At 55.4% G+C, this 25,821-nt stretch overlaps 9 protein-coding genes across 9 annotated transcripts; 4 read left to right on the top strand and 5 right to left on the bottom strand.

The window, feature by feature from the left end:
* Positions 1 to 86: 86 nt before the first annotated feature.
* Positions 87 to 1,412, bottom strand: BU26DRAFT_519346 (putative oxidoreductase). Its single transcript, XM_033829024.1, has 2 exons — positions 801 to 1,412; positions 87 to 741 (listed from the first exon to the last, which is right to left on the bottom strand). Exons 1-2 carry the CDS (start codon positions 1,405 to 1,407, stop codon positions 173 to 175), a joined length of 1,176 nt encoding a protein of 391 aa, XP_033684199.1. The 5' UTR covers positions 1,408 to 1,412; the 3' UTR covers positions 87 to 172.
* Positions 1,413 to 1,519: 107 nt separating this feature from the next.
* Positions 1,520 to 3,028, bottom strand: BU26DRAFT_519345 (uncharacterized protein). Its single transcript, XM_033829023.1, has one exon. The coding sequence runs from the start codon at positions 2,858 to 2,860 to the stop codon at positions 1,787 to 1,789; it is 1,074 nt and encodes a 357-aa protein (XP_033684198.1). The 5' UTR covers positions 2,861 to 3,028; the 3' UTR covers positions 1,520 to 1,786.
* A 2,121-nt stretch (positions 3,029 to 5,149) lies between these two features.
* BU26DRAFT_564854 (multicopper oxidase) lies at positions 5,150 to 7,553 on the bottom strand (the record flags this gene model as incomplete). Its single annotated transcript, XM_033833317.1, has 3 exons — positions 5,150 to 6,414; positions 6,467 to 6,663; positions 6,715 to 7,553. 3 exons carry the CDS (start codon positions 7,551 to 7,553, stop codon positions 5,150 to 5,152), a joined length of 2,301 nt encoding a protein of 766 aa, XP_033684197.1.
* Positions 7,554 to 10,121: 2,568 nt separating this feature from the next.
* On the top strand, positions 10,122 to 12,177 carry BU26DRAFT_314170 (uncharacterized protein). The gene is made up of 3 exons (XM_033821962.1): positions 10,122 to 11,548; positions 11,598 to 11,925; positions 11,975 to 12,177. Exons 1-2 carry the CDS (start codon positions 10,524 to 10,526, stop codon positions 11,884 to 11,886), a joined length of 1,314 nt encoding a protein of 437 aa, XP_033684196.1. The 5' UTR covers positions 10,122 to 10,523; the 3' UTR covers positions 11,887 to 11,925; positions 11,975 to 12,177.
* Positions 12,178 to 12,607: 430 nt separating this feature from the next.
* BU26DRAFT_531127 (S-adenosyl-L-methionine-dependent methyltransferase) lies at positions 12,608 to 13,520 on the top strand (the record flags this gene model as incomplete). Its single annotated transcript, XM_033831004.1, has 2 exons — positions 12,608 to 13,278; positions 13,442 to 13,520. The coding sequence occupies 2 exons, from the start codon at positions 12,608 to 12,610 to the stop codon at positions 13,518 to 13,520; spliced, it is 750 nt and encodes a 249-aa protein (XP_033684195.1).
* Positions 13,521 to 13,560: 40 nt separating this feature from the next.
* BU26DRAFT_313872 (HET-domain-containing protein) lies at positions 13,561 to 16,122 on the bottom strand. The gene is made up of 3 exons (XM_033821960.1): positions 16,096 to 16,122; positions 15,558 to 15,947; positions 13,561 to 15,437 (listed from the first exon to the last, which is right to left on the bottom strand). The coding sequence occupies exons 2-3, from the start codon at positions 15,844 to 15,846 to the stop codon at positions 13,678 to 13,680; spliced, it is 2,049 nt and encodes a 682-aa protein (XP_033684194.1). The 5' UTR covers positions 15,847 to 15,947; positions 16,096 to 16,122; the 3' UTR covers positions 13,561 to 13,677.
* A 1,577-nt stretch (positions 16,123 to 17,699) lies between these two features.
* BU26DRAFT_505258 (uncharacterized protein) lies at positions 17,700 to 18,665 on the top strand (the record flags this gene model as incomplete). Its single annotated transcript, XM_033826835.1, has 3 exons — positions 17,700 to 17,868; positions 17,925 to 18,336; positions 18,392 to 18,665. The coding sequence occupies 3 exons, from the start codon at positions 17,700 to 17,702 to the stop codon at positions 18,663 to 18,665; spliced, it is 855 nt and encodes a 284-aa protein (XP_033684193.1).
* Positions 18,666 to 20,784: 2,119 nt separating this feature from the next.
* On the bottom strand, positions 20,785 to 21,821 carry BU26DRAFT_426179 (Arp2/3 complex 16 kDa subunit ARPC5; the record flags this gene model as incomplete). The annotated part of the gene is made up of 4 exons (XM_033823657.1): positions 20,785 to 20,847; positions 20,956 to 21,100; positions 21,249 to 21,376; positions 21,597 to 21,821. The coding sequence occupies 4 exons, from the start codon at positions 21,819 to 21,821 to the stop codon at positions 20,785 to 20,787; spliced, it is 561 nt and encodes a 186-aa protein (XP_033684192.1).
* A 1,880-nt stretch (positions 21,822 to 23,701) lies between these two features.
* Positions 23,702 to 25,254, top strand: BU26DRAFT_505256 (uncharacterized protein; the record flags this gene model as incomplete). Its single annotated transcript, XM_033826834.1, has 4 exons — positions 23,702 to 23,837; positions 23,954 to 24,104; positions 24,192 to 24,582; positions 24,673 to 25,254. The coding sequence occupies 4 exons, from the start codon at positions 23,702 to 23,704 to the stop codon at positions 25,252 to 25,254; spliced, it is 1,260 nt and encodes a 419-aa protein (XP_033684191.1).
* Between the last annotated feature and the right edge of the window lie 567 nt (positions 25,255 to 25,821).

Here is a 25,821-nt window from a genome sequence, read left to right as displayed (position 1 = left end):
TGGAATTTGGCTAGGAGATGATGGGGAATAGATCTTCGACTTTGCCTAGATAGGCGGTAATGGGAAGAATAGAAAATCCCTACATAGGATAGAAAACGCGTGCATTCGTGGTTCTATTTGCAGACGATGTGCCCACTAATTCGTGATAATGCTTCACTTTCGACTCCGTCTTCTAACCCTGACTTTTTCCCCATTCCGCCAAGAAGCCCTCGATCTGTCTCGCCCTCCTGGCGGCATCTTCGAGGCTTACCCACCCATCTCCCTCCTCCTTCCCATCCGCAAACGCATACAGACTCCTCATCACGCTTCTAGCGGGGATAGGCACTTCTTCCTGCTCCTTGCTCCATTCGAACTTGACATCCTCTACGCGATCATCTTCAAACCAATGAATATGGATAGTCACGGGCTCGTCGTAGGCACTGGCCTGAAGCGCAAGGCCTGAGGGAGAGACGAGGCGGATCTCGCCGTACTCGCAGTTGATCGTCCAGCTGAGAGATGGTGTGCCGGGGAAAGGCTGGCCGCGGCGGAAAAGGAAAGAAAGCGTTGCTGAAGTTGCTGTTTGGGGAGAGGGTTGAAGGGCACCGTGGAGGGAGAGAAGATCTGGAACGTCTGAGTGGATAGTATCAACGATTCTTCCGGACTCGGGATCTCGAATGCGAACGTCCGGTCGTTGGAGCTGCATTTTGGTATGAACCGATTCAGGAGCCAGTTCGCCCAGGACGGACAGCACGAAGTCGAACACTAGGCCCGTATCATCAGCACATCCTTTCTATAATGAGAGAAACTTCTCAAGGACCCACCATGTCCAAATCCAATCGTGATTGGATTTCCACCAACGTCCCTCTGCGCGAAGTACTTCAACCCCACCGGCAAAATCTCTCTGTCGTTGGTCCCGCCAAAAGCTCGCACATCCGCACTCAGCACCTGTCCCAACCTTGGATCTTGCAGTAACTCTCGCATCTTCACTACTGGCGGCGCCCATCGTCGCTGCAGTCCCACCGCAACCCTCGATCCGCTTTTCTTCGCCTCGTGTACTAACTCTTCGATGTCATTTAGGTTCGCAGCGATCGGCCACTCGACGTATACATCCTTTCCGGCCTTGACGCTAGGTAGGATAGTTTCATAGTGCTTATCAACACGCGTATTGCAGATTACGAGGTCGACGTCTGGGTCACTCGCGAGGTCATCGGGAGAGCCGAAGGCTTTGGTGGAGTCCGGTAGGCCGTACGTCTTAATGGATGCTTGCGCAGCGTCAACACTGCTGTTCAATAGAGCGACTATCGGGAGCTTGGAACGTCCGGCGGAAGTTAGTAAGCCTGGGAGATGGGCTGTGGAGGCCCATGATGTTGTTGCAGAAGACGAGAGGCCGATGAGGGCGGTGCGGAGGGGAGCTTGGAGTGGAGACATTGCTGCGGTGTGGAACGTAGCCTTTGGTAAGTGCTCGCGACAAAAATGGGCGATCCGTCTTATGGCAGGGAATTGGATTTGTAATACAGTGCTTGTGATTTAAAGATGAGCGATCCGTTTTATGGGAGCGAAGTTCGATTTGTAATGCAGTGTACCTTGTAGTACGGGCAGCGCAGAGTTGAGCACCTAAACCAGGGAAGCAAGTCCAAGCAGCCACGCAACGTAAAGCCTCTTTGGTCAACGGCACAGCCGCGGTATTCCATCCGGCGGCCCCATGATATGGAGATGGCAGATATGTGTTAATGCACTCAATGGTCGTCACCGAGCGCCGCCGGAGAGAGCAAGATTTGCGTTCGCGAGAAGCTCCACACCCAGGCGATCATACAATCGTCACTATGGTCAGGTCCTTCGCAAACACATCGTCGATCCACTTTGTTTGAGAGCCACGTCCAGCTCTACGTTTGTGCGTTTCATTGGCATCCACATCTTTGGTGCACGAGTCCACTGAGGGTTGCGATGAAGCAGAAACAGCATGAGACCATCGACCACCTCTCCCCCGAAAGCGACGTCCTCGTGGTGTTACTTGTGAGGTTCGCGATATTTCCGACTCCACAAAACGGCGCGACAGCTGCCCAAAGCCGATACGTCTATAAACCCCAGACTTCTCTCCAATAGGGGACTCGAGGAAGATACCTAAGAAGGCTACTTCGGGTGGCGGGGCAGCGGGCGCGAACGAGGATAGATATCTTTGGTGTTTGTCTCGCTCGGGCACACTTTCGTGCGTGCCCAGTATCAGAAACCATATCGCTGGCTTGTGTGGTATGGATTGTTCTCCCCAAAATCCGGGCGTGGCCATTGGCATCATAAAACTTCCGGGGGGTAAATAGTCGAAGGCCGTGTGCCCGGCACGATCATGAGCAATCCACCCAATGGCGGCCTGCCTCAGTTCATAGGGCTGGGCAATGTAGAGGCTGTGTACGAGGACATAACTCCTCAGAGATATGAGCGGCAAATCAGGGCCACCGGAGGTAATGTCGCCCTTGCGTGGGGGTCCAGGGCCTAGTTGGGCTGTATGCGCGTACGTAAGGCTCGATACCGCGAGTAACCTGCCACGGAGTGTCAGGGAGCCGACACCATTAAGCCAGGCGACCTGATCCTTATCAGGGGTCTCCAAGCTGACGAACTCGCACCTTGGGCGAAAGCCGTTCTCTCGGACGGCTAAAGGAAACTGAATGGCGCCATCCCAAGATGCCCAAGACCAGGATGGTGCTCGTGCCACAGAGGGAGGCGATAGTTCATCATTTGTGGGCAACCAGAGTAGCCCTTGACATACAAAATCCTTCCAGATGCCGGCGCACCAATTCTGCCCCGTCCTGGTGTGGATCTTCGAGGCGATACCAGTCAGGGCTATCAGCTTGTCGGTCTCCTTAGTCAGGTCACAGCGAGAATACATCTCAACTAGATCAAGCCACTCAAGGGAAGTATCGCCCTTTCGTCCTGGTAGTGCGTTGTCCTCTGGTGAAAGAATAGCTCGCAGCGCGGGCAGTTCCGATGGACTGAGAAAATGGGACCGTCGGCTACTAAAAAGCTCCTCCGTCGGGCGGCGACTATCGCGGCATTCGCTCAATAGTTGATCTTCTCGGAATATCCCTCGGCCGGTTTCAAAGTATATTTGACCGCGCGTGAAATGAAGCGCCCTCGTAGAAAGAAATCGTTCCTGTAGCACCCAGCCTCTTTTCGATAGGCCACTGTTCGTCACATCAATGTCCGGATTGGGTGGCAGGTACAAGCCAATGTTCTGACAGTTAACAGAATGCACAACGGCGGTTGGCTTTGACAGTGCTGAAGGGAGAAAGCCTTCGGAGTCATTACCAGCGCAATGAGCCGCAACGGTGACCGTAGCGCTCTGGTATATATCGCCCATCTTTTTTGATTCGTGGAGCCAGTCCTCCGCACTATCTTGGATGATACACAGAGCATCTATCCAGATATAGAGCAAGCCAAGTTGTCGAGTTGCAAAGACGGCATCTCGAAATGTTTGTGGTAAATGTTCGAGCGGAATGCCGCTCTTTAGCTTCGCCAAGGTCTGCGTGGTGGCGGTGAAATGTTGCAACAATCCCCAGCGGTGACTCAAAGCAACATATCGGGGACGCGGAGTGGTGCCTGAGAACTCGCGAGCGCATTCGACAAGCTGAATATAGCCTTCATTTGTAATGTCCAAGAGCCGGGTAGGGTAGACTTGCATACTTTCGTGAGGGGCATTGCTGTTTTCCTCCTCTCCCGCAATGATTCCGCCGCCAGCGGGAGGCAGATGGAGATCGTTTAGTAACCATTTCCGAATGACATCCCACTTTCCATCATGCTCTAGCCTTGGATCATCGACAAGCTGGACGGTAGGTACAGTGGAGGCTCGACTAGTGGAATTCTGCGCATCGGATATTTGACTCGTGGGTATTGAGGATCCGTCGCAAGTTTCTTTAATAGTAAGCGTTTTTGTAGGGTTGAAGATGGGAGGACATACCAGATGCCTTAAAGACACTAAGTTTCATCTGCATGTTCGATGTCATCTCTCTTACCTGACGAACTTGGGTTCGAAAGGTTATAGTGAACCGCAGGTCTAATCCGGTGCAGGTGATAGGGCCACTTGTTGAGACATTCGGTAGGGCATCAAGAGAGACCGTAACTTTCCTACCGTCGTTCATCATTGCGTCGATATCCGAAACCCCGTCCGAGTGATAACCATCGAATGGATTGAAGGAATCATCGCTGTATGCCTTCATTTGTGCGAGTATATGGCCGTTGGGCCCACCAAGGGTTTTGAGGAGCAAATGACAGACTGAGCAGAATTTCGCCAACCGTTCTAGCTCAGCAATTACGACCTGGAAAACATGGACCCGGGAGCCTGGAGGGTAAGGCGGGTTCAGGCAGGACTGCAGCATCCCATAGCAAGTACGGCAGCAAGGCAGGTCCATGGGCTCTTGCTTGAATCTCTTCCCGCGCTCCGCTGGAGCCGAGTATCGACCATGGAGTTTTCGCAGCAGGTCTATGTTTGACCTGTCGCAGGATAAGGGAATGCCAGAAGTTTCGTCTCGGGACTCCTCTTGCGGCGATTGGGAAGGCGCTATGTCGTCCGTTGTGTCCGGGGCTCGCATTCGGGACGCTCCAAGCTGTGCCATCGTTGGTAGCTCACGCGAAGCACATAAACGAGTGGAATTTTTGCGCAACAGTGTGGGCGGCAATGCATGTTCTTTTCAAGGCAGCACAATGGTGGAGATAACAGCCAGTGAAGGCGGAGGCTCAGCCCTCGTATTGACGAGCTGAGCCCACTGGCTCGCTCACCTGCCCAATCGCAAGGCAAGGAGAAAGCCGCATGGCAATAATTGGCATGATGGCCTGCGATGTCAGGGCGCCAACAAGCGTATCCAAAGGTTGAAACTTTCGAAGAGAGTGTCGGCAGGTTTATCGATGCATCGCGGCGTCGAAGAACAGCGAAGTGATGAGTCGAGACGGAAGGCGAGAGGAAAGAATAGTCCAAACAAAATGAGGCTTAGCGGCATCACGTGGGCATACAATTTGGGAAGCCTGACCTCTCAGAAACATCCCCATTTTAGCAGCCTCTCCCCAAGAGACCGATTAAGAGATTAATGGTATAATAACCCAATTGCCTACATAACCCTTCTCACGCCAATATCTACATCCGGACTCCCTTCACACTTCTCGTCCCCATCTGCCAGACACCAACTTACAACCCGGAATCGATCTGGTTCGGCGGGTTGCTAGCCGTGTACGCATCCCACTTGTCACACAGCTCAAACACATCCTCATCAAAAATCTGTGTCATAATCTCATCCTTCTTCTCGAGGGCAACAAGGAACAGGCCTCCACTAACATGCCACGCGAGATGGCAGTGTAGCGGCCAAGCTCCTGGGTTATCCTGCGTGTACTGAATGACCGTGAAGGACGGCGTAACCGTACCATCCGTGTTATTCTTGCCATTCTGCAGGATATGCGTATCGCGGCGAACACTGTTCTCAGCGTTGGTGACCGTGCCATCCCACTCGCCGAAGCCCTCGGCGAGGACGTGGAAGTCGTGGCCGTGGAGATGCATCGGGTGCGAGCCGATGAGCCCGTGGTTGGTCATGTGGATGCGGACCGTCTTGTTGGAGCCAAAGTCGAACACGTTCCACTCCGGCTTGTAGTCGAAGTCGCCGTTCTTGGCGGATAGCAAAATGGGCGCGTTGTAGTCGCCGCGGTACGAGCTGTTGTTGACGAACCAAATGAAGTTTGTGCCGTTGGAGCGGAAGGTGAAGTCGATGACTTCGGTGGTCTCAGGCTCCTCGATGGGGACCTTGCAGAGCGGAATGCCGGCGGTGGCGAGGTCGTCGTTCTTGCAGGCGGCGAGCTGTTCGGCAGTCACGTCACTGGTGGTGCTGGGGACCGACTCGGTGTCAGCGTCTTCGTAGTAGACGGCAGCAACGGCGTTGGGCGAGATGCCGTCATTGAGAGTGCAGTGCTCCGTGCCGAGCTGGGAGCGCATCCAATAGGCGTCGCTAGGGGAACCGGTAGCTTCCACAATGATGTCACAGCGCTGGCCAATGCCGAGGGTGACGACGTTGGTGGTGTAGGGCTCAACAGGGATGAAGTCCAGTGCAACGACGGTGAGCTGGTGTCCGTCAATGCTGAACTTCTGGACACCCTCGGCACCAGCGTTGACGAGACGCAGTAGGTGCTTCTTGCCAGACTCAAATTGGAACTTGGCAACACCCGCATTCGCATCGCAAGGCAGAGTGGTGTTGGCGCAAGGATACTGCATCTTGCCGTTGATCAGGTTGTTGTTGGATGGCGGGAATCTTCCGTTCATGGTGTTGTTGATGAGAGTGTAGTAGTCGGCATGGAACCAATCTTCCACGATAACTGGGCCGAGGTCGATGTCGTACTCAGCGTGCTTGGGACCGTAGATGACCATGGCGCCATGAGCACCACCGGAGTACTGAGCACTGTAGTGGCCTATGAACTAGTTAGGGACGGTGATGTTGACGAAGACACTGGTGATGCTTACTGTGGTACCACGAGCTTCCGTAACGGTCGGCACGGAAAAGCTGTTCGAAGGTGCCACCATTCGGCGTAATCGGGCACTGAGCGACAGCGGGCACACCGTCATACCAGGAAGTTTCAGTCTGGAAGAGTCCGTGAGCGTGGATGGCAGTACCCTCATCGGTCAAATCATTGGTGACGCGGAAGAGAATCCAATCTCCCCTATTCTCAAGTCAGCATGTATTGTCAAGTGGAATCAGTCGAGGGGCGCACCAGTTAGCTTCAACGAGTGGGCCGGGGAACTGTCCGTTGATAGTCAAGCCGTTCCTAGTGATGCCGTCCGGAGCGATCGTCTGGTAGGCAACGTGGAGATCATAAGTGCGCGTGACACCAGTATCTGGCATAGTAGGGCAGTTAGGAGCAGGTGTGCTGGTGCTGGACGATGTGGCGTTCATGGAGTTAGTCACCGAGCCAGAAACGCTCGAAGACGGGTAAACCGAAATGGTTGGGTAACCAGAACCAGATGGGTATTCAGAGCCGGTGGGATACGGCTGGTACGAGCCTCCCGTAGGGTAGGGAGCTCCCGAAGAACCAGAGCCGGTTGGATAAGGCGGGTACGGGACACCCGTGGAGTAACCCGTCGGAGTCGGGAGCGACGAATACTTCGGACCACTGGGCAATCCACTGATCGGGAGATGAGGACAATCAAGCTCTCCCCAGTACGAGTTTCCATTCTGCTTCCCCTTCGGCAAGGAGGGAATCAGCTTGTTGGTACCCTTCGGAATCCACGCTGGCGCGTCGTACTTGTCCTTCGCAGGCCCCCCATAAGGATATGGCGTAGTTGGATAGGGAGGAGGTAAAGTCTCGCCGTGAGACGGCTTGCCGGGCCAGTTGTACGGAAGCGGGACGTCGTTGTAGGGGTTGTAGTACGGTCCTCCATGTCCGTGGTCGTTGCTGGTGGGATATGCGGTGGCATATTGAGTGACGGTAGCGGTGACGATCTGGCAGATGTCGGCCGTGTAGTTGCCATTCGGTGCCGGGAAGAGCGACGGTGCGTGGTAAACCGAGGACAGCGAAGCGGTCCCGGCGACGTAAGGAGCGTAAGCCACCATTATGAGGGGTAGCAATTAATATATAGACGACGATCCAAAACAAAGAAATGCACAGAAACGAACAATTAACGAGTGACTGGGCCGGGCTGGATGAGCTCTGAGCAGATTCGAGGCCATTGTTCTATATACCTCCGGCGATCAAAGATGGCCTGAGTCGCATCGTATTAGCGCGTGATAATTGCCCTTTTCTGGGCGGTGGACGGCTTGGAAACTGGCCCCAGGCGTTAGCGGACTCGTGGTGTAGGCATGCAGCGCTGCCGTTTTGCGTAACAGCTGTAGTGGGGAACGCTTGGGTTTGGACGGTTAAGGTAAAGTCTGACGACTGGGCTGAGGGTGGACCGAGAATTCAGCGTCTAAGCGCGGCGGACACCGAGTCAACGCATCGCTAAGCTTCGTATAAGGCGGCTGGGGGAGATGACAGGAGAAAGGCAGTTCGCACTACTCATACGTCAGCCTGATAGGGCAGTTTTCTGCACGAGCTCTACTCTGTAGATGCTTTTCCGGCCCGTGGCATTCCTGGAGGCGAGATATGAGGTTAGTCGATGCAATGGACACTGTTGCGATGCTGTTGCAAGAGCGCGAAATTGTGTTAGAGGAAGTTCTCCAGATGCGAAGAGTTGTCCACACTCCGTCTCGCGCGAGTCAAGCTGTGCAAGCTGTCATCGAAGCGACAAGAACAATATTGGAGTTTGACGCCGCCGTCAAGAGACGGTGTTGCATAACGTGCATGCACGATAAGCGCTAACGTTACACACACTCTGTCATCTCCATAAAAGCTTCGAGGCGAGCCGGAGAGTTTGGAAATGAGACAAAATAGGAGGTGGGCGCCAGACAGAGAAATATTGCTTTGCGAGAGCAGACGTTATCGGGCAATGCGGTGGGGAGCCGAATGTGATGAGAGGTGCGGGAGGATCGCAATTCAGAATCGAATGTGGAAACAAGCTTCCGCACGGACCACGTAGGAGAAAAAGGGGCCTGTGTCGATCTCTTCCGTCGACCTGGTTCCTCCCCAATCTCCTCTTGAGCCCTGCCACACATCACAGACTTCGCAGACGCTTCCGTTGTTGTACCACCAAACCATGTTGAACCCCATTCCCCAAAGTTTGGCCGTCTCTGAAAACCTGCGTCAGAGCTTACGCGTGCTTCTGTTCCGGGCCCAAGGACCCCCCCAGTGGCGCCACGCCCAGCACCAAGCTTTTCCTAGCTAGCAAGTATGCGCCACGGGGCGGTACCTGATAAGGCTCCACCAGTAACGTCGCTCGTATAAGGAGAGCTTTGCTTCTCTTTCCGTTTTGGAGTCTCTCCTGCAGCATTCCTGTCAGCACAGCTTCATCCCATCTTTCCGTCTCTTGATATCCTCTCACAACCTCTGCTCTTCTCCGCGTGCAAACTTCTCAAGAACCAACTTTTTGAAATCGCCAGCGTCTACTTCTCATTGATTGCGCGGCTCCAATATTGCCATCACTGACTTAGCATCCGTCGGCCCGTGTTGGCCTAAGCGCGGGCGGATCACAGCTCGCCTCATGAAGCCAGCCAAGAAACGCCATCGATAACTCCCCCATAAACATCTGGGGGCCTCAACAGTCATTCCCCTGAGCGTCGACCGAGCCTCACTTTCACATAACAACGCTCCTCGCTGCTTGCTATGATACATATTGTGATGGAATGGGACACCACTCTTTCCAAATAGACACGAATCATGGGAATGATCTGGAGCCGAGGTCGAATAGAATCTAAAAATATCTCGAACGGGTACCTGCCTCGGCGCGCCGACTCGCCTAGCAAGCCATGCCTGGATGAGGCATCATCTTGCGGATCTTACCGACCTCAGGCGTCGGGTTGGGACAGTTGTCCGTCAGCACTCTGCGATGATGGGCCGACAAAAGCCCGTCGCTGCCGTCCTTCACATTGGCATCGCTTTTCCAACCGCCCCACGGCTGTATTTCGAGTTCCTTTTATTAACGGCGTTGGCGTGGTAGCTGCGGTACGAGAGGGTTTGTCGCCAAACCGATAAGACGCCATGCTCGAACCCGCTGAGAGAACATTGACAGCGCCGATTTCGCTTCCGAATAGGGATGTGGGTGAAGCAGCAACCCTGTCGAACGGCTTCCTAAATCCGAAAGTTTTCATTGGTCTCTTTCCTTTATCATTATTTTGCCCAGACATCTCGTCGCTTCTGTCAACTCCACGCAACACCGCTTCTTTGACAGTCCTGTGGTTCAACTTCTGCTTCGGCACCGTTGACCACAGTATCTCTCTCTGATTATTACCCTGCAAATCCGCATTTCACTTACCGTACTATAGGTTCGATTGCTATGAACAACTCCTTGCGATAGAATCTATCCTCCATGCACAGGAAGTCCGTGGAATCTCAAGCAACCTTTACCCTTCTTCGTCATACAACCTCACGTGGTATCTCATTCTATTTGGAGTAGAGGTCAGCTTTCAACTCCTCGTCTGGCTACCAACAACGAAGCGTCGGCTAGGAGCGGACAATACAACTCCTGAACCACATAAACTGCTCTAAATCTGTCACTAGAGCCCACGAGATTGAAGCAGATTTCGTTCCTTAATCCTTTTTTTACGGCTCGCCCAGTGTGCGTCGTCACCTCGCAGCTGCTTGGCCAAAATATCCACGACGAACACCAACGGAATGCCTTCACCCAAATCTTCCCCCCATTGTACTTCGTGCGAAATGTGAGAGGCTACAGAATAAACGCTCAACCTCAGTATTGTTCTAAATTCACCGGTAAGCTTCTATCCGCACCTCGGTTTTTATGTTCGAAAGCATATTCTGGATAGACAGAATGCCAAGAACAGCATCATGCATTCACCCGCATCACGTGTGCACGTGCCTTTCCGCCCTTGTCGGAGAAAATCGGCCCGCCCTACGTCCAAAATACCCCGCCGATTGCTCCACGCTCGCAGCGTGTCTATCCAACTTCTCGACACCGACACCAAACTGGCAATATGGACGTCACATTCATGGACCCCGAGACAGCAAAGCTTGCAGTGGAGATGCAGCTTGCTGACATCGCTGCGATCATTGATGACCTCTACTTCGATGAGGATGACCCAGACCATGACGAGATCGCGAGCTTCAGAATGATGGAGCGGGACATGCAACGTCAACTTGAGATCCTCGAGGGCCAGGTCCTTACGCTTAATATCCTCAAGGACGAACATGAGGGTCGCGTCGCTTTCGCTAAGCTTCTGGAGGAGGAGAAGCAGGCTGTCACCGACCATCAGCTTGCTATGAGTCTTGCGGGCATGGGCATCGGCCATTCCAAAGTGAAGAGCAGCAACGACTACGAAGCCACCCTTTGCGATGAAGAGGACAGCACGCGAGATGAACAGTGGGAAATGGCCAAAGAACTCTATTCGGCTGCTTTCAATCGCGATGGCAGTGAGCGGCGATCCCCACGAAAGACTGAGAGCGTTAAGGCCGAGGATCTCGAAGGTGGAGACAAGGGAGGTGTGCTCGGTTCCAATGCTCTCACGAAGTGCATTGCCTGCATGGACGTCGTGGCGACTAAGGACACGATTACCCTCGACTGTGACCCGGAGCCGCATACCTACTGCCGCACTTGCCTCACGGATCTCTTCAAGTCCGCCATCTATGACACCACCCTGTTCCCCCCACGTTGTTGCAGGGCGCCGATTTCGCTTGAAGTATCCCGCGCCGTACTTCCCAAAGATCTCATCAAGGATTTCGATATCAAGGTGGAGGAGTTAGCCACGCCAAACCCCACCTACTGCTCGAACGCTGAGTGCGCCAAGTTCATCCAGCTCAAGGACATAAAAGGTGATGTCGGAACCTGTGTTTTCTGCCGCGAGGAGACGTGCGTGCTCTGCAAGTGCAAGTCGCATGGCGGGCTCTGCCCGAGTGACCCGCACGTGCAGCTCCTCATGGACGCAGCGAAGCGAAGCAAGTGGCAGCAATGCCTGCGGTGCAAGAACATGGTCGAGCTGGTGACGGGTTGCTTCCATATGACGTACGTCTACAGTATCCGCTTCACCTTTCACATGCTAACACAGCTCTAGTTGTCGTTGCTCTCACCAGTTTTGCTATCTTTGCGGCGTCCGTTGGAAGCGATGCACCTGCCCTCGGTGGGACGAAGACTACCTCACCCGTCCCGCTCCGGTCCTTCAAGCTGCTCCACCCCCACCGAACGCTCAGGGTCAAGGCCAAGGTCGATGCGTGGTCCACGTTTGGGCCCGTCATTATGGCGGCGAGTGCCAGGACTGTGGTGCTGTGCATCTACCTTGGGTCCAGCGCTGCGCAGGGTGCGGCTTGCAGAGCTGTTGGCGTTGCATCCACAACCGTATCTGAAGACTCATCTGGGTCCTTCACGCGCACGCTACTTTCGTTGTACGTGTGCAAGTATTGGATTGAAAGACGATAATAATAACCGTCACAGGAATCTCCAACTTTACGGGATTGTTGCGACCTCTTATCGTCACGCAATGCGGACGAGGGATATTGAAGACGTTTTGAAGGAACGTGCATGGGGTGGCGACAACGCAAGGATGATATGCTTCGGTGTAATGGTTTGACGACATTTATCGGCTTTTGACATAGAGGCTGAGATAGAACGGAATACATTGCACAACATCCTGACGAGCCATTCCACTCCCGCGATTTGGACTATCCCATTCACAGCGAACTGCCTCCCTAGTGGATATACAGATTGTGGAACATGTGTCCTAGAATAGGCTTATGTATGTTTGTCGCGAATGACAGCCTCTATCATATCGTGCAGTGCGTGACTTTATCCATAGACCAACCAACAGTTCGTAATTGCATTCAAGCATACAAAGTCTCCGATAAGCCTCCGATCAGTTTCCGTTGTATCATCCTCTCTAGTGAGATCGCAATTGTTGGTGCGATGTTGCTACGCCGCACGGAGACATGTTCACTTTGCTGAACCAATAAATCCCCCTTAGATCAGCATTGCCCATCCTGAACTCCTAACTTCTCCAATTCGATCCAGTCTCCCATATCTCTGCCGCTCTTGCACCGACTCAGTAACCTCACTGCCGTCGCATTCACAATGGCCACTCCCTTCACCCCCAAGCAAGCCCTCCACGTCGACGGCGCTCTCCTACAAGAACTCCAAGGCAACGTCACCGACTCCATCGCGCGCGATCTGCTCCCAGACCTCCCACCCCTAACCTCCACCTCCGTCATCCACGACAACGGCTGCGGCTACGGCGCCGTCACCAGAGCCATCATGGAGTCGAATCCGCCCTCCGGGATCCAAATCCACGCCACAGACATCAACCCCCTGTACCTAGCGCAGCTGCAAGCCAAACTCGCCGAGCGCCCGTCATGGCCCGTGGAAGTCACGACGATGGATGCATGCAAGCTGACGTTCCCGAACGGCATGTTCGACCTGTCGCTAGCGACGTTTATCTTCCCCGCGCTGAGCGACGACGTCGGCGCCGCGGCGCATATGCTGCGCACGTTGAAGCCGGGGGGCACGGGCGTGGTCGCGGTGTGGAAGGAGATGCCGTGGCACGCTGCGCTGGAGAAGACGCACGTTAAGCTGTGCGGGGAGGACGAGCCCATCGCGCCGCGTCTGGCCAGTGCGTGGTGGTATAGGAAGGAGAAGATTGAGCAGGTTGTCAGGGATGCTGGGTGGAGGGATGTGCGGTTTGTCCGGAAGGCGGCGTGGCTGAGTCTTGGGGTGGATTTGAAGCGATGGGCGACTATCGCGTGGACGTTCGCGGGGGCGCCTGCGGGCGGGTGGACGCAGAAGGATGAGGAGACGTGGGGAGAGGCGGTGGAGTGTATTGCGGAGGAGTTGAGGGGGGAGGAGTGGCATAGAGTTGAGGATGGTGTGCATAAGATCCGGATGGTTGCTGATATTGCGATTGCGCGGAAGTAGGCCCGCGCAAAATGGAGATGAGGTATCAAAAGCACCGATGAGGGGCAGCTATCAACGCAGGTATGGCCGCCTGTAGGTGTACTGATGCGTGCGGGCCTCTTCTACGTCTTCCGTGTCTTGGGTGGCCGCTCCAAGCCTTTTTGGGGTGGAATATCCTTCAAGTCTAAGCGCGGATGACAATTAATATATTTTGTCGTCTCCCCGAAAACAAGAATACTGGTGAGGCACAAAGATCAAAAAATCCGAAACTCCTGAAGGCTCTCATTCTTCTGCCAGGACGGCCAGTTCCACTCCTCCGGTTGTACATTGACACCCTCTGCGGAAGCAGTATCTTCTGGATCTGGCCAGTCGCACCCGCGTCTGCGCCTTGGGGGAACAATATAAGCCACCCTTTGATACTTCTGGTGCGGCTCCCCGGTGCCGGGTATCTGCGATGCGTTCTCGGATGGACAACCCATTAGTAAGCCTCTAGGAGGCGCCGGTGCTCGCGTGACAAGCAACACGGTGTAGCGGGTGTGTTCGTCATCGGAACTTGCGCTGATTGACTCCAATTCGGAGGTATCCCAAAAAATTTGAAATAAGATCGCGGAATCGCGCTTGTTCGGTTGGACATAATAATGGAGCGGATCAGCGTCTATATCCCTCCAAAAATTTACCTCAACGAGATAGCCTCTCATCCGCAAGTACGTCCCCGCTACGCATTTACCGAAGGAAGATGTTCCAGATACCGTGTTGTTAGGGAACCCAAGGATATCCCAATTGCTTTCGATCGTATCCGTAGATCCGGTGGATTGCGTGGCAGTCTGGTCCTCGTATACAACAGGGCATGTTACTGAAGCCCACGACCAAGTCGGTGCAATATCCAAACGTCGTACAGCAGACTTTGCAGTTGGCACATCCGATCGCCAGAGCAACTCTCGTTTGAGGTTATTCAGCCACATCCCGGCGATATAAATATCATTTGAGAGGTGCTTTCGGGCCTCAGCAAGGCCAGATAATGCTACAAGTCGATCTTCCTCGAAGGTGAGCCGTAACCGGGTGTACTCTTCCACTACTGTTGTCCAAGCCATCTTAGAAAGCGCTCTCTTCAACAGGCTAGTCTTCCGATGATATCTCATGCTTGAGGCAGAGCACTCGCAGTTAATAAGTGAGCGACACTCCCACCCGGTCTCCGCCCCGCCGAAATGTAGCGTCCGAGGAGAAAGTACGCGTTCTTGAAAAACCCAACCTCGGGTCGAGAGTCCGCTTTCAGGAGGCTCCTGCTCACGGCAGAAACGGTCAACAACCTCCTTCGGTCCTCTAATCCTAGACGCGATCGAACGTCCCGGCTCGGACCAGTCGTGGTACGGCAGTTGATATGCAAGAGAACCTCGTTTTCTGACGTAAACGAGGCCATCGTGTCCATCGCACGAGAATGCGACGGTCTTCGGACTGCTCAAATGCCTTCTACATCCTGAGAGAAATCCTGCAGCGCTGTCTTTCGCAGCATCGGCTGCGATGGTGGCGTATGCTCCTCCATAGACCTTCGCCATTTGCGGTGCATGGACAGCCCAGTCTTCAGGTGAATCTTGTATTATACATAGCGAGTCTATCCATAGAAATCGGACTCCCAACTCTCTTGCCACAAGAACAGCGTCATTAAATGTCGTCGGCAGTGGTTGCGAGATACTCTGGAGGTGGCCTTGGAAATTCTGCTTATTGGTCATGATGGGTGTCTTCCCGCCCCAGCAGTGGCTCAGCGCAATATATTGGGCCGTCTCGCCATCTTGGGGAAGGTAGAGTCTGACCGAAGGCGACTGCTTCGTTCCAACGTCGAGGACGCGCGCCGGCAGAAAGGACCGTTTCAGGTCAAAAGCTTTGCATGAGGAATGCCCCTCTCCTGGAAGTGTGCAGCTTTTGAGCCACTTATGCGCTAACTCCAAGGTTGAGTGCGAGAGGCCATTAAGGCCAACATGTGTGCTAGCTCCAATTTCAGGCCAGGCCGTAGTATCATCTTGATATTGAGGGATCGTCAGTTTTACGAACCATGGAAATCTATATTAAGCGAGGCCCCTGCCAGGAAAGGGAAAGAATGAAGGGAATTGCACAGAGAAATAGAGAATTTAGAACTTACTCGGGCCCCTGTAAAACTGCAGCCTTGTCCTCGGTATGCTGGACGAGGTCACTTTCTCATGAGGTATAAGGTCCACCCTTAGCGGACCAGTATCCTTCAAAGACCTCCATGGAATACTTAGGCACTCGAAGTTCTTAAAGAACTCATCTCCATGAACAGCCGCAACACCGTCCCAGAGCAGTCGGCAGGTGTAACATTGATGGCGCTGTGCCCACAGCGCCTCGATGGTGATTCTTCGGTTAGCAATTCGCCCCTCGGGGCTCGCGCAAAGAGAACATGTGAACAGCATGCCTTTAGAGGATAGAAGTACTTCTCGACTATGTTTGAGAAGCAGGTGAGCCTGAGGGCGGAGTGTCGTAGGTTTGTGGTGCTAAGGGGGATCAGGCGACACTTGGCAAAGCGCTGCTGGCAAGGTTCAGCCGAGCCCGAGACTTACTGCCAAGGTGGGCTTTCAACTTAGGAGAGCATCATTACGTAAGGATAGAAACTGTCGTGATAGTCCAAGCTCGCAGGTCTCAATGTAAGGGTACTTGCGGACATTTTCCTGAAGGCCTCGAAGGACCGCAGGGTCTCCGGACAGTAAACCTGCACAATACACTTCTACATAGAGCTTAGGTGTTGACTTATAGGCGCATGGGTAGGTAAGGCTCTTACCCTTTCTTTGCTTAGAAACGTGGAGACTCCGGTCGATGGGGAGTCAAGTCGAAGGCGTCTGTGGCATCGTCAACAAGGCACTGGAGAAAAGCGAAAATCCGAATAAGCTCTTGCCGGAAGTTGCAGAAAGAAGAGAGAGACAGAGAAATGAAAGAGATTCGATGGCGAAGAGCCAAGGAAGAAGGTGGGAAATGTTGGTCCGCCACAGATTTTGAAAGATCTGAACAGTTCAGAGGTCATGGGAAAGAATATAGTCGGGAGAGCCCTTTAGTCTTTGCCAACAAGCACCGTCAATCTTCTTGAATTGAAAGAAGCTTACATTGGTAATCTGATTTCATCTGCTCAAACGTCTGGAGGCGTCCCGCCACTGAAAATAAGTTTCTCCACAGAGTGGCTGATTTCGGAGCTCTCGGATGAGAAGAAGCTAGTTGCTAAGCATACCAAGCAATACGCCAGAGAGTCTTACACCTTTGAAACATCAACCTCTCTACATCGTGGGGAACCGTCGGTCGTCGGTCGTGTCCTCTGTCGAAACGCAGCATGACGACTGGGAACGTAGGCGTCCTGTTCAAACAGGCCCTTTTGACTTCTCGACGTCTAATGGCGTGATTGGGAGGAGCATGATGGCGATATATGTCTTCTGCTCCCCGCATGCGCGTAAGCAGGCCTCTGACGCGAGTGATGAGCAATGCTTATAGCCGATTCTGGCGTATCCTGCTTTGCAGCAGCATGAAACTCCATCGCGCCAGGAAGATCCTCAGTCTCGAACGACGGAGAATTCATCTCTTCGAAAACAAGAAAAAGCGGCTCATCGGTGATGGATCGCATTCCGCCAAAAGCTGCCGTGTCCGATGACATAGCGGTGGCCCCTGCGACCCAAGCTTTCTCGCTAAGGCCGCCAACCCTGGCCGGGAATGACGTAGCGGCTGTTAATCTCGCGACCGCGTGCAGCCGTCACACCTCACGCCGTTATCCACTGGCTGCATTTGTCTGGTTCCGGCCCAACCGGCGCGGCGGACGCTGATAAATGCGGCGCTTTCGTCAGAGAGTGAGTGCTGTATGGGCGGAGGTTGGGGATAAGCAATGGCGAAGATTTCGTGATCGACGGCCATCGCGGCTGCTGCAAACCCTGACGCGGGGGAGGACAAAAGTCAGACGAGCAGCTGCTATACATCTGATCTTTATTCCCGCAGCTTCAGCGTCTTCAGCGTCTTCACGTTTGCAGTTGAAGTCTCGTCCCGCTATCCTCTGGTTGATATTCCGCGGAGCTCGACGCGCATTTCAACGGTTCACGAGCCGGTTCCAAGGTTCCTTGAGCCAAATCGCCAGGTCGATATTCGAGCGTCTATTACAGCCGCCTGTCTCTAGCTCGCTGCTTTCCGCCACGCACCCGTCCACACGCACCTTAAGACCTCGACCGACCCACTTCTGCCTCCTCCACATTCCTCCCTGAGACACGATATCATATCTCTGAAAGCAAAGAACAAAATGGCGGTAATTTGGGGCCTCGACCTGAAAGAGATGCAATGGGGAAAGTTCAAAAACAGCTACATGTGGAACAACGAGTACCACCGGCGCCGAACAAAGTTCATCATCTATCAGTGCGCCATGATATTCTGTGTCGTGAGCGAGAGCTTGGGCACAGCAGCGCTGTCTGGTAAGCATCCTTAGCACGCCGCTCCCTTCATCCGAGTAGGACTGACCACCGGGCAGATTATGTCGACCAGCAAGACTTCGTCGCAAAGCACAGTCCCGGCGCCACCGTCCACAACAACGACTTCATCGGCATTGCCTCGTACAATATCTTCGTGGGCATCTACGTCGCCACCATCTTCGGCTCCGCCTTCTTCTTCGACCTCTTCTGGCCCGAGCGACATGAGACACCCGCCGTGAAACTCGCATGGCGCATCTGCTCCGTACTGGCCTGCCTTTTCACGCTCTCCGCTGCGCTGGCATACACGGTGATTCTGGCGACCAAGCGCGCGTACGTGACGGGCACGGATGCCGACACGACAGAGAGGCTGCTCAGGGAGTATGGCGGCAGTCCGATGAGGTATCGAGACAACGGGAGGGCGATTGCGAGCGTGGTGTTCCTGTGGCCGGGCATGGTCTCTACGTTTGCTAGGTATGTAACTCGCAAAATTTTTTATTTGGGGGAACCATTTTCTGACTTCGTCCAGCACGGCTCTTCTATGGCACAGCCTATCCCACATCGACAGCTTTGGTCCAAAGTCGAAGCACGCCCGCATCCGGGATGGCGCCGCAGTCGAACCCACCACGAAGCCAAATGGCGAGCCCATCGAAAAGCCGATGGACGACGGTAGCGCCATGACAGAGACATCGACCGACGCACCCACTGCGAATGGGGTCGTAGCGCCCGAGCCAATACACTCAAGACCTGAAGGCGTTCAAGATCGACCCATGGCCCCGAATGGACGGTATGAAGGGGTATAAGCAAAGAGGTTGGCGCGCGTTCAACCAAGCGCTCGTCGGACGAAGATGCGTTATTCCCATACCCATTCTTATGTCTGCTTCTATCCAGCGGCCTATACCCCTAAAGTGAGACACCGGCGTTTGGGGGAACCTGCTTACTCTTATTGTAATACCTCGCCCGGCTTCCAGGCACACGCAGGAGAGTCCCGGAGGCTGGGAGTAATGCATACCTTCTATTCATCATCGACGCTTGTTGGCCTCCTTTCTACCTGTCTCAGGAGTGATAGCTTTTGCCCCCGTCTACCACAGTATCCATCATCGGGATATTCCGCTGCGCCCACCTCGATGAACTACCCACTAACCGCTTTTCTATCCCAACTGCGCTGCTGGCTTCTTACCACCACACCATATTAACAGCCAAAGCCAGATACACCTCTAGAGCCTCCTCACTAGAGCATCGCGACCAAATAGACACGCCTCCCATCATTAAATCCACACCCTACCATCCCTCAAGCACCTCCCGATCCCACCCATCCGACTATCATATGCGTCGCCCCCACCCTTCTTTCTCCTCGGCAACGCTCCCGTTAACGCCCCATCACGAGACACCGCGCCACGGAAGAAAAAGCAACGGGGAGAAAAAGGAAAAAGATTACGCGACCCTGGCCGCCCAGCGCAGCGCCGCCGCACACGCGTCCGAGCGCCCGGGCTGACGGGAGCCACGAAACGGCTTTCCTTTTGCGGAAAATGCGTCCCAAGGCGGCGGAGGGGAAGTTCCGTCTCCTTGTTATGCCTATCGGTACGGTTTTGTAGATTTGTTGGAGCGAGCGGCCCGCTGCTGGGTAGGGTAATACGGGATTGATTGAGTGGGATGCGGGAGGATGGATTGAAGGTGGCGTTTTGATGAGGGTAGGGGCGAGAGAGATGTTTGTGTTTTGAGGGGAAAGTTGGAAAGGAGGAAGGCGCTGACGCTGACGGCCGTTGAGCGAGCGGGAAGGGACGATCATGCACGCATGCAGGCGCGTTGCCCGGGCGCGGAAGCCTCACAGGGCTCTTTCTAGAAGTTACATAATAAGAGAAGTGTACAGTAATGCAGGGCGTGTTATGATCTTCAGGCAGCTAGAGTAGGGATGCTCTATCAGTGACGGGAATTACCAACCAGTTGCAGCATGAAATTACTCACGCGAGCGACGCATGTCTCTCTTGAGACGGGGCGAAGGCTCTGGGAAACTTTCTCTCTGCGCAGTAAGCTGTGCGCTCGTCAGGTGGATCTCGGAGATTTGTAGCAAGAGCTATGCTGGCTTCCGTATTCCCCGATCATGCAGATGCCTGCCTGAGGAAGGGCGCGCGCTTGTCCGCAGAGCCGCATGCGGTGACGGTCTACGCTTGGACGACGGCAGGAAAGCAGTCATGGAAACGCTTGCGAGATGAGCATACGCCCGTATGCATGAAGGCCGCTCAATAAAGTTCTGCAAGCACGTTGACACTGCCCGTCTTTTGCCTCTGACCAGTTCGAAGCCTGCGCGGAAGACTCACCCCATCGCCTCGCCTGCAAGCGTCTGAGAGTCGTCGAAACTGCTTCAGCTGTCAAGTCAGAAAGCTGTTTCAAATTCCGAGTTTGCTTCCTATTTTGTCTCTGCTACCTGCCCGCTAGCAGCCCTGCCGTCCGCGCGGAAGCTCTGCCGCGCTGCCTTCGGGGCTTTGACGCGTTCGGAAATAGCGTCTACTTTGTAAGCGGAGCTAACGATCCGCTCCCTGCTGCCGGGAAAACCCAAATTCAAGAAAGGTGGCTGGGGACATGGGTCATTGCAACTTGTAGGGGAAGGATACGGTAAGGCTGAAGAACTTTCGAAAGGCAGGAAAGGGGCACGTCAGTGCTTCTAGAAAGACAAGGACCAGGATCCCGGATGAGCGAAAAATTTATCAAGGGCTGCAAAGAGCCGACATGAGTGGAATTTGGTGCGCACAATCTGTGCGAGACGGACGATGCTGGTGAGCGGTAGAATGAGAAGTATGACTGTGCGCGGGATGTTGATACTTGTTTCATTCGTGACTTGCTTTTCGGCGTCTGGATTAGGGGAAGCTAGTTGGCTCATGAAACTAGCAACCGGATTCCCATCATGTTGATTTGGGTGCCTACTCAAACCGTGCGTCGATCTGTCATTACTCTGACGATGGACCCTGGGCCTGCTATCTCAACGAGCTGCAGCAACGTTAGCAAACGAAGAAGCACGTGACGCCGCACTCCACTCAACACGCAAAGTCGTTTTGCGCCTCGTGTGATGCGTATCGTCAATAGCGCCGGCCGTACCTTCTCGTGCCAGCTGAGCAAGACGCTCATGGCCTGTCCTCCGCCTTCGCCTCCACCGCGAGCATGGATCTGGGAGAAGCCGGTCGCCTGAGGTGTGATGTTTCGCGTTGTACTCGCTGCGCTTGTCTGGGCCATGCCTTTGTAGCTGCGGGAACGTACCGTTAGCCAAATCCGACCAAGACAGGAATGACAAAGGGCGAGTTGGACAGAAGGGAGTCACAAGAGTGCTCGAGAGACCGTGGCCAAAAGGCGGTCAGATGGTGCGAGGGCTGGATTGGGGAAGTGGATCGTACATATACTTCATGAGCACGTCTAATGCCTCTGTTCCACCGGGCGCGCTGTATATGCGGCTTAATATGGGTGACATGTCTGCCTGCCGGATGGACTGAAGAATCTCGATGACGGTAGCTAGGTGGATATCCTATAAGTGCGCGAGACACAAGTCAGCCTTGTCTTCCCTTCGTGGGTACAAGTGCGAGGGTACCAGCGCGTCGTCCCGGTCGCTGGAAGCCCGGGCCCAGAGCAACGGATGCGATGGTGACGACGCAAGTCGAATGCGGAGAGACACTGGAGAATAGTGCACCGCTACGATGGCCTGGGAAGGCACTGTTGTGGAGGCGACGTAGCATGTTGCGACGTACCTTGCCCTTGTCGTCCGCCCCATACGGCGGGTTCTCCAGCGCACCCTGCAAGGCTCCCTCATTGTCTCCTCCTCTCATCAGCTGCCGTATCTGGCCGGCCAGTGACTGGACGTCTGCGGTCGATACCGGGGCGACGGTCGGTGTGAGGGTGGTGAGGTCGAAGTTGGCGGGGGAGTCTGGGTCCAAGGCATCGATGTTGATGGTGCGCCAGTTCACGTTGGCCATGGCGGCGGGCGTCCGGAATATTGGGGAGTGAGTGAGGGTGGACGAGTGCGAATGTCGGAGAATTGGGGGAATTGGTGGCTGCAGCGGCGTTGCGGACGAGGCGTTGGCGGGGAAGCTGCGATGACTTTGCAAAATAGAGGGCTCGCAGCCGTCGTGGGGGTGCGTCTGTGTCTCCACCCGCCGCCAAGCATCGGAGAGGCCAAACAATCCACCATCGGAGCTTTTGGAGGTACCGACGCACCTCAAGCCGTCACACAAGCAAGGGTCGGCACCTCAGTCGCCTCGAAACAGATCGGAGCTGGAGCGGCGGTCGCGCAAGGCCTATCGATCTTCCGGTGGCGGAGATCCGCGGCGCCACGGGTGCAACGACACCACTACAGCGGGAGCCAAGGGGTGCCAAACAACATCAGATGGCGAGAAGCGAATTCTTGTGGATTGCAATTACAACGACTGTCTATCAACCCGGCCGTGTCTCGCGACACACAAGGCCTAGGACCCAGGCACCCTTCCATCCAATCTACATCTCAGCACGAGAGCGTCTGGACGCCGTCGGCTGAGGCCGTCTGATGAATGCAAAAAAAAAATCGTGGCTGGTCATGAATCGACGATCCATCCAGCTCGCGGAGCTATATAGTACACAAATGGCCCACGGCCAGGATGCCAGTGAAGGCAGGCCGGTGGAAAATCTACCCAGATATGCTGTCCCGAAGAAAAGAAAAAAAAGTCCGATTTTGGTATCCGTCCATGCCTGGGCCCATCCTAGTCTATAAACGCCGGGATAAAGAAACTTTTTCGCAAGGAGATGCATTGTCGCTGAAGCGGGCAAGCAAGGGAAAACAGGTGATGCAGGGAGGAAGCCGCTCGAGAAAGGCAGGACCGGGGGTATTAGGCGTGCTGAGACGAAGGGAAGAGTCGCTGATTATTAAAAGGGCGTAATCCCGAGGGAAGGAAGTGAGAAAGCGAGGCGCCAAAGGGGGAAGCGCGGCTGCGCAGCGATGCGGTGAAGGCGTGGTGTTGGCGGAGCAGGGCTGCAGCAGATATTGGTCAGTCAGGGTGATCATGCAAGGTAAGGCGAGCCCTGGCACTTACGACGCGCAAGTTGGCATCCCTCCGTTCCCAACGGAACACCAGACGGACGGACGACCGGGCCTGCATCGCTGTCGAGAGCGTCGCAGCAGAGCAGACGAGGGAGGCAGGGAAGGCGGGCGGAAAAAGCAACGGTCGTCGGCGCGGCACGTTGAGAGTGAGGTGCACGGCGCTATCGCCTCTTGGGCGGCGGCGGCGGGGGCTTTGGGGTGCCGGTGGTGTCGTAGGCGCCGCGTCCCATGTTGTTCGACTCGGATTCTCTGAGTATCATGGTGGATGTGGGCGTGCGGGCTGCTTTATATGTCAGTCGCGGTTGCACGGCGGCGTCAGACCCGGGCGGCGCCCGACGGGACGGAATTGACTCACTCACTGGCAAGCGGATGCAGAGCAGAGCACAAGGCGTGGCGTCAGCTCCGGCTGAGTGCGTGTCGACGTGTGCGAGGGCGTGCCAGAAAGCGGCGATGGCCAGGGAGCGAGGGTGGTGTCGGCGACGGCAGTGTCCAGAAGCGGAGGCGTGCGAGGGCAGGGAAATAGCGTCGTGCTCCAGAGACTACGGCCGGGCAGCGCTGGCGACGAAACAGACGGGAATGAGCGGAGGCAGAGAGCGTGAGGGAGAGCAGGAATTTTTCGGCGACGAGGGCATGCCGTCCCTCATATAACACGGCGGCGGAATAAGGGGCCTGGTCACTGACGGCGCACTGGCTTGGCCCGCGACGACTCAAATGAAATGAGCGCGACTGTGCTTTTCAGGCTCCATGACGTGCCGGGCGACGGCTCTCGGGGCTTGTTTCAACATGTCCCCTGCCGGCCGTGTGCTTTGCCAGAAATTGTGCGCCGCGAGGGCAGCATGGATCTGCGAGCTGAATCCGCCGGGAGGGTTAGGCCCTGCTCGCCCAAGAGTTCCTGCATACGCTAGGCCCGACGCCAACGGTCTGTCGTCCGGCTCCCACACGGCTGACGCCCACCCGCCCTCTCGCGCTCTCCTGACGCAGTGACGCACGCTGATATGCGCGTATCTGTCTCGCTGGTATCTTACCTTCTTCCAGTACCTACTACCTTCACGTCGCCCTCCGCTGCCTGGCGCGCGCCCCCTCCCCCCCGCGCGGGCTCTGCGCGCCGCATGCCCTTCTGCGCGACGAGGAGGCATCCGCATATGACACGCCGCTCAGACGCGACCGTGTCAGCGCCCGACCTGCCGTGTGCGCGCGCTGCTGGCTGCTACGGGCGTTGACTCGCCGCGCTCGGCTCCAGACGCAATGCAGAAGTTGGGACGACGCCTCCCAGCCGCGGGAGCCGTTCCCCGAGGGCCCACTGCGCGCTGCTGAGTCCGCTCTCCATCCCGGGCGGTTGGGAGGGCGCATCTCTGCCCTCTGCACAGCGGTCCCGGGTCGCAGGCACGGCGTCGAAAAGGAGCGTTGCTTTTGCGCCTCTATCGCATGTTTCCTTTTGCGCGCTTCAGCACCGCCGTGCCGTTGATAGGCTGCCACATCCACGTGGGATTGCGGATTCCCGACCACACCCCTCGTACGCCCTCACACAGCTATTTCGGGCGCCCCAGCATCGTGCGCGGAAATGTGCATTCGCCGTCGAGCGCGTCTCCAGGCAGCACCCGTCCGCTCGCCAGGAGGCCTGTCCGGGCGACAAATGCAGCGCCGAATGGGCGTTGGCGCCGGCCGTGTGCGCGACAGGGAGCATCGCCGCTTGCCCACAGCCGGCGTCAGGGCGGCGCCACACAGCGCTTCGCTTGCTTCTGGAAAGGCTCTAGAAACGTTCGCGTTTGATCCACCGGCGCTACATTGGCCAAGTCGCAGCCAGCCCGGCGTGGATGTCACTCCCAGGTCCCCTCCGCTGGACAGCAGCCCGTCTCATCAAGCGCACGGTCTGGGCTGCGACGTCGCGACAGCCTGTGTCATTCTTCGCCGAGCGAGATTTGGCCGTCTCTATCTCAGACAGGTCGCATCTGGCTCTGGACAGTGATCGCTGCAAGCCTTCCGCTCCAAGGGAACGGAAGCTGTATGCAGCCGTCCGCGTGGATTCGTTGCTGCGACTCTGCTGCAGCTGCTGGGATGCCTCCTGGAGCCGTTTCACGCACAATCGTTCCTGCCTTTGTTCGCATGCGCTTTTCGCCGCGATCTGTCTCTTCATCGTCGCAATTGCCATCGCTATCGCCGTCGCCTCTCTTTTTCTCCCTTCCTTGTTACGAGCCGCGTCGCCCAGCGGTTGCTTTTGGCACGGAGCCCTCCCTGCGATGACATTGCCCTCCTTTCGTACGCTGCTCCGTACAGGCTTTGGCTCCTGCACAATTTGCCAAAATACGCCTTATTATAAACGCCGGTGCTGCCAATAATATAATTCAGCACCCGCCTGCATTGCTGATTCGCCCCGGCACGCCCTCCTAGCCGAGCATTTCAAACCCTCAGCCGGGCAACTATCGACAGGGGTTGGGGCAGCAGAGTGAGACAGGCACACCAACACAGGACAGCGGGCATCCCATGGCTATAGCAGCAGCCTTCTCGAAAGGATAAAGATGGGACGAAAGCTATGGTACATCGCCTCGCATCCGCGCCTGACTCCGTCCTGTCTAGAATCGCGACAGCAGCGCTGGGAAGGTGTTCCGGGCTGGCATAAGGCCAGTTGCCAAAATGAGGGATTTCTGGCGCCCTGACGCGTCTCTCGTTGCAGCGGCTTGCTTCCTAGAGGCCGGTCCAGCGCGCGGCTCGCAGCGCAGTGCCTAAGTTTGATCTTTTTCCCAGCTCCTTCGCTGTCCTTTGCAGCCGTTATGTCTGCGCGACGCCCGAAGCAGAGAGCATTGCTCACACTTCTCCACAAAAAAACTTTTCGAAATTGCAACCGTGAATTTTGGCTGCGGGGAGTCGGGACTGTGGGCTTGCGAACGGTTTTGCGACCGTAGTGG

Source organism: Trematosphaeria pertusa, assembly GCF_010094035.1.
Source record: "Trematosphaeria pertusa strain CBS 122368 unplaced genomic scaffold BU26scaffold_7, whole genome shotgun sequence".
NCBI lineage: Eukaryota > Fungi > Ascomycota > Dothideomycetes > Pleosporales > Trematosphaeriaceae > Trematosphaeria > Trematosphaeria pertusa.
Note: the sequence above shows the minus strand (reverse complement) of the source record. Positions and strands in the feature narration are given on the sequence as shown.

Coding starts and splice junctions, on each gene's coding strand:
- BU26DRAFT_314170 (XM_033821962.1), top strand. CDS start 10,524: ATGGACGTCACATTCATGGACCCCGAGACAGCAAAGCTTGCAGTGGAG. Junction 11,549..11,597: donor ACGGGTTGCTTCCATATGAC/GTACGTCTACAG, acceptor ACACAGCTCTAG/TTGTCGTTGCTCTCACCAGT.
- BU26DRAFT_313872 (XM_033821960.1), bottom strand. CDS start 15,846: ATGCTGTTCACATGTTCTCTTTGCGCGAGCCCCGAGGGGCGAATTGCT. Junction 15,438..15,557: donor GCAGTTTTACAGGGGCCCGA/GTAAGTTCTAAA, acceptor CTCAATATCAAG/ATGATACTACGGCCTGGCCT.
- BU26DRAFT_519345 (XM_033829023.1), bottom strand. CDS start 2,860: ATGTATTCTCGCTGTGACCTGACTAAGGAGACCGACAAGCTGATAGCC.
- BU26DRAFT_519346 (XM_033829024.1), bottom strand. CDS start 1,407: ATGTCTCCACTCCAAGCTCCCCTCCGCACCGCCCTCATCGGCCTCTCG. Junction 742..800: donor CACGATTGGATTTGGACATG/GTGGGTCCTTGA, acceptor ATACGGGCCTAG/TGTTCGACTTCGTGCTGTCC.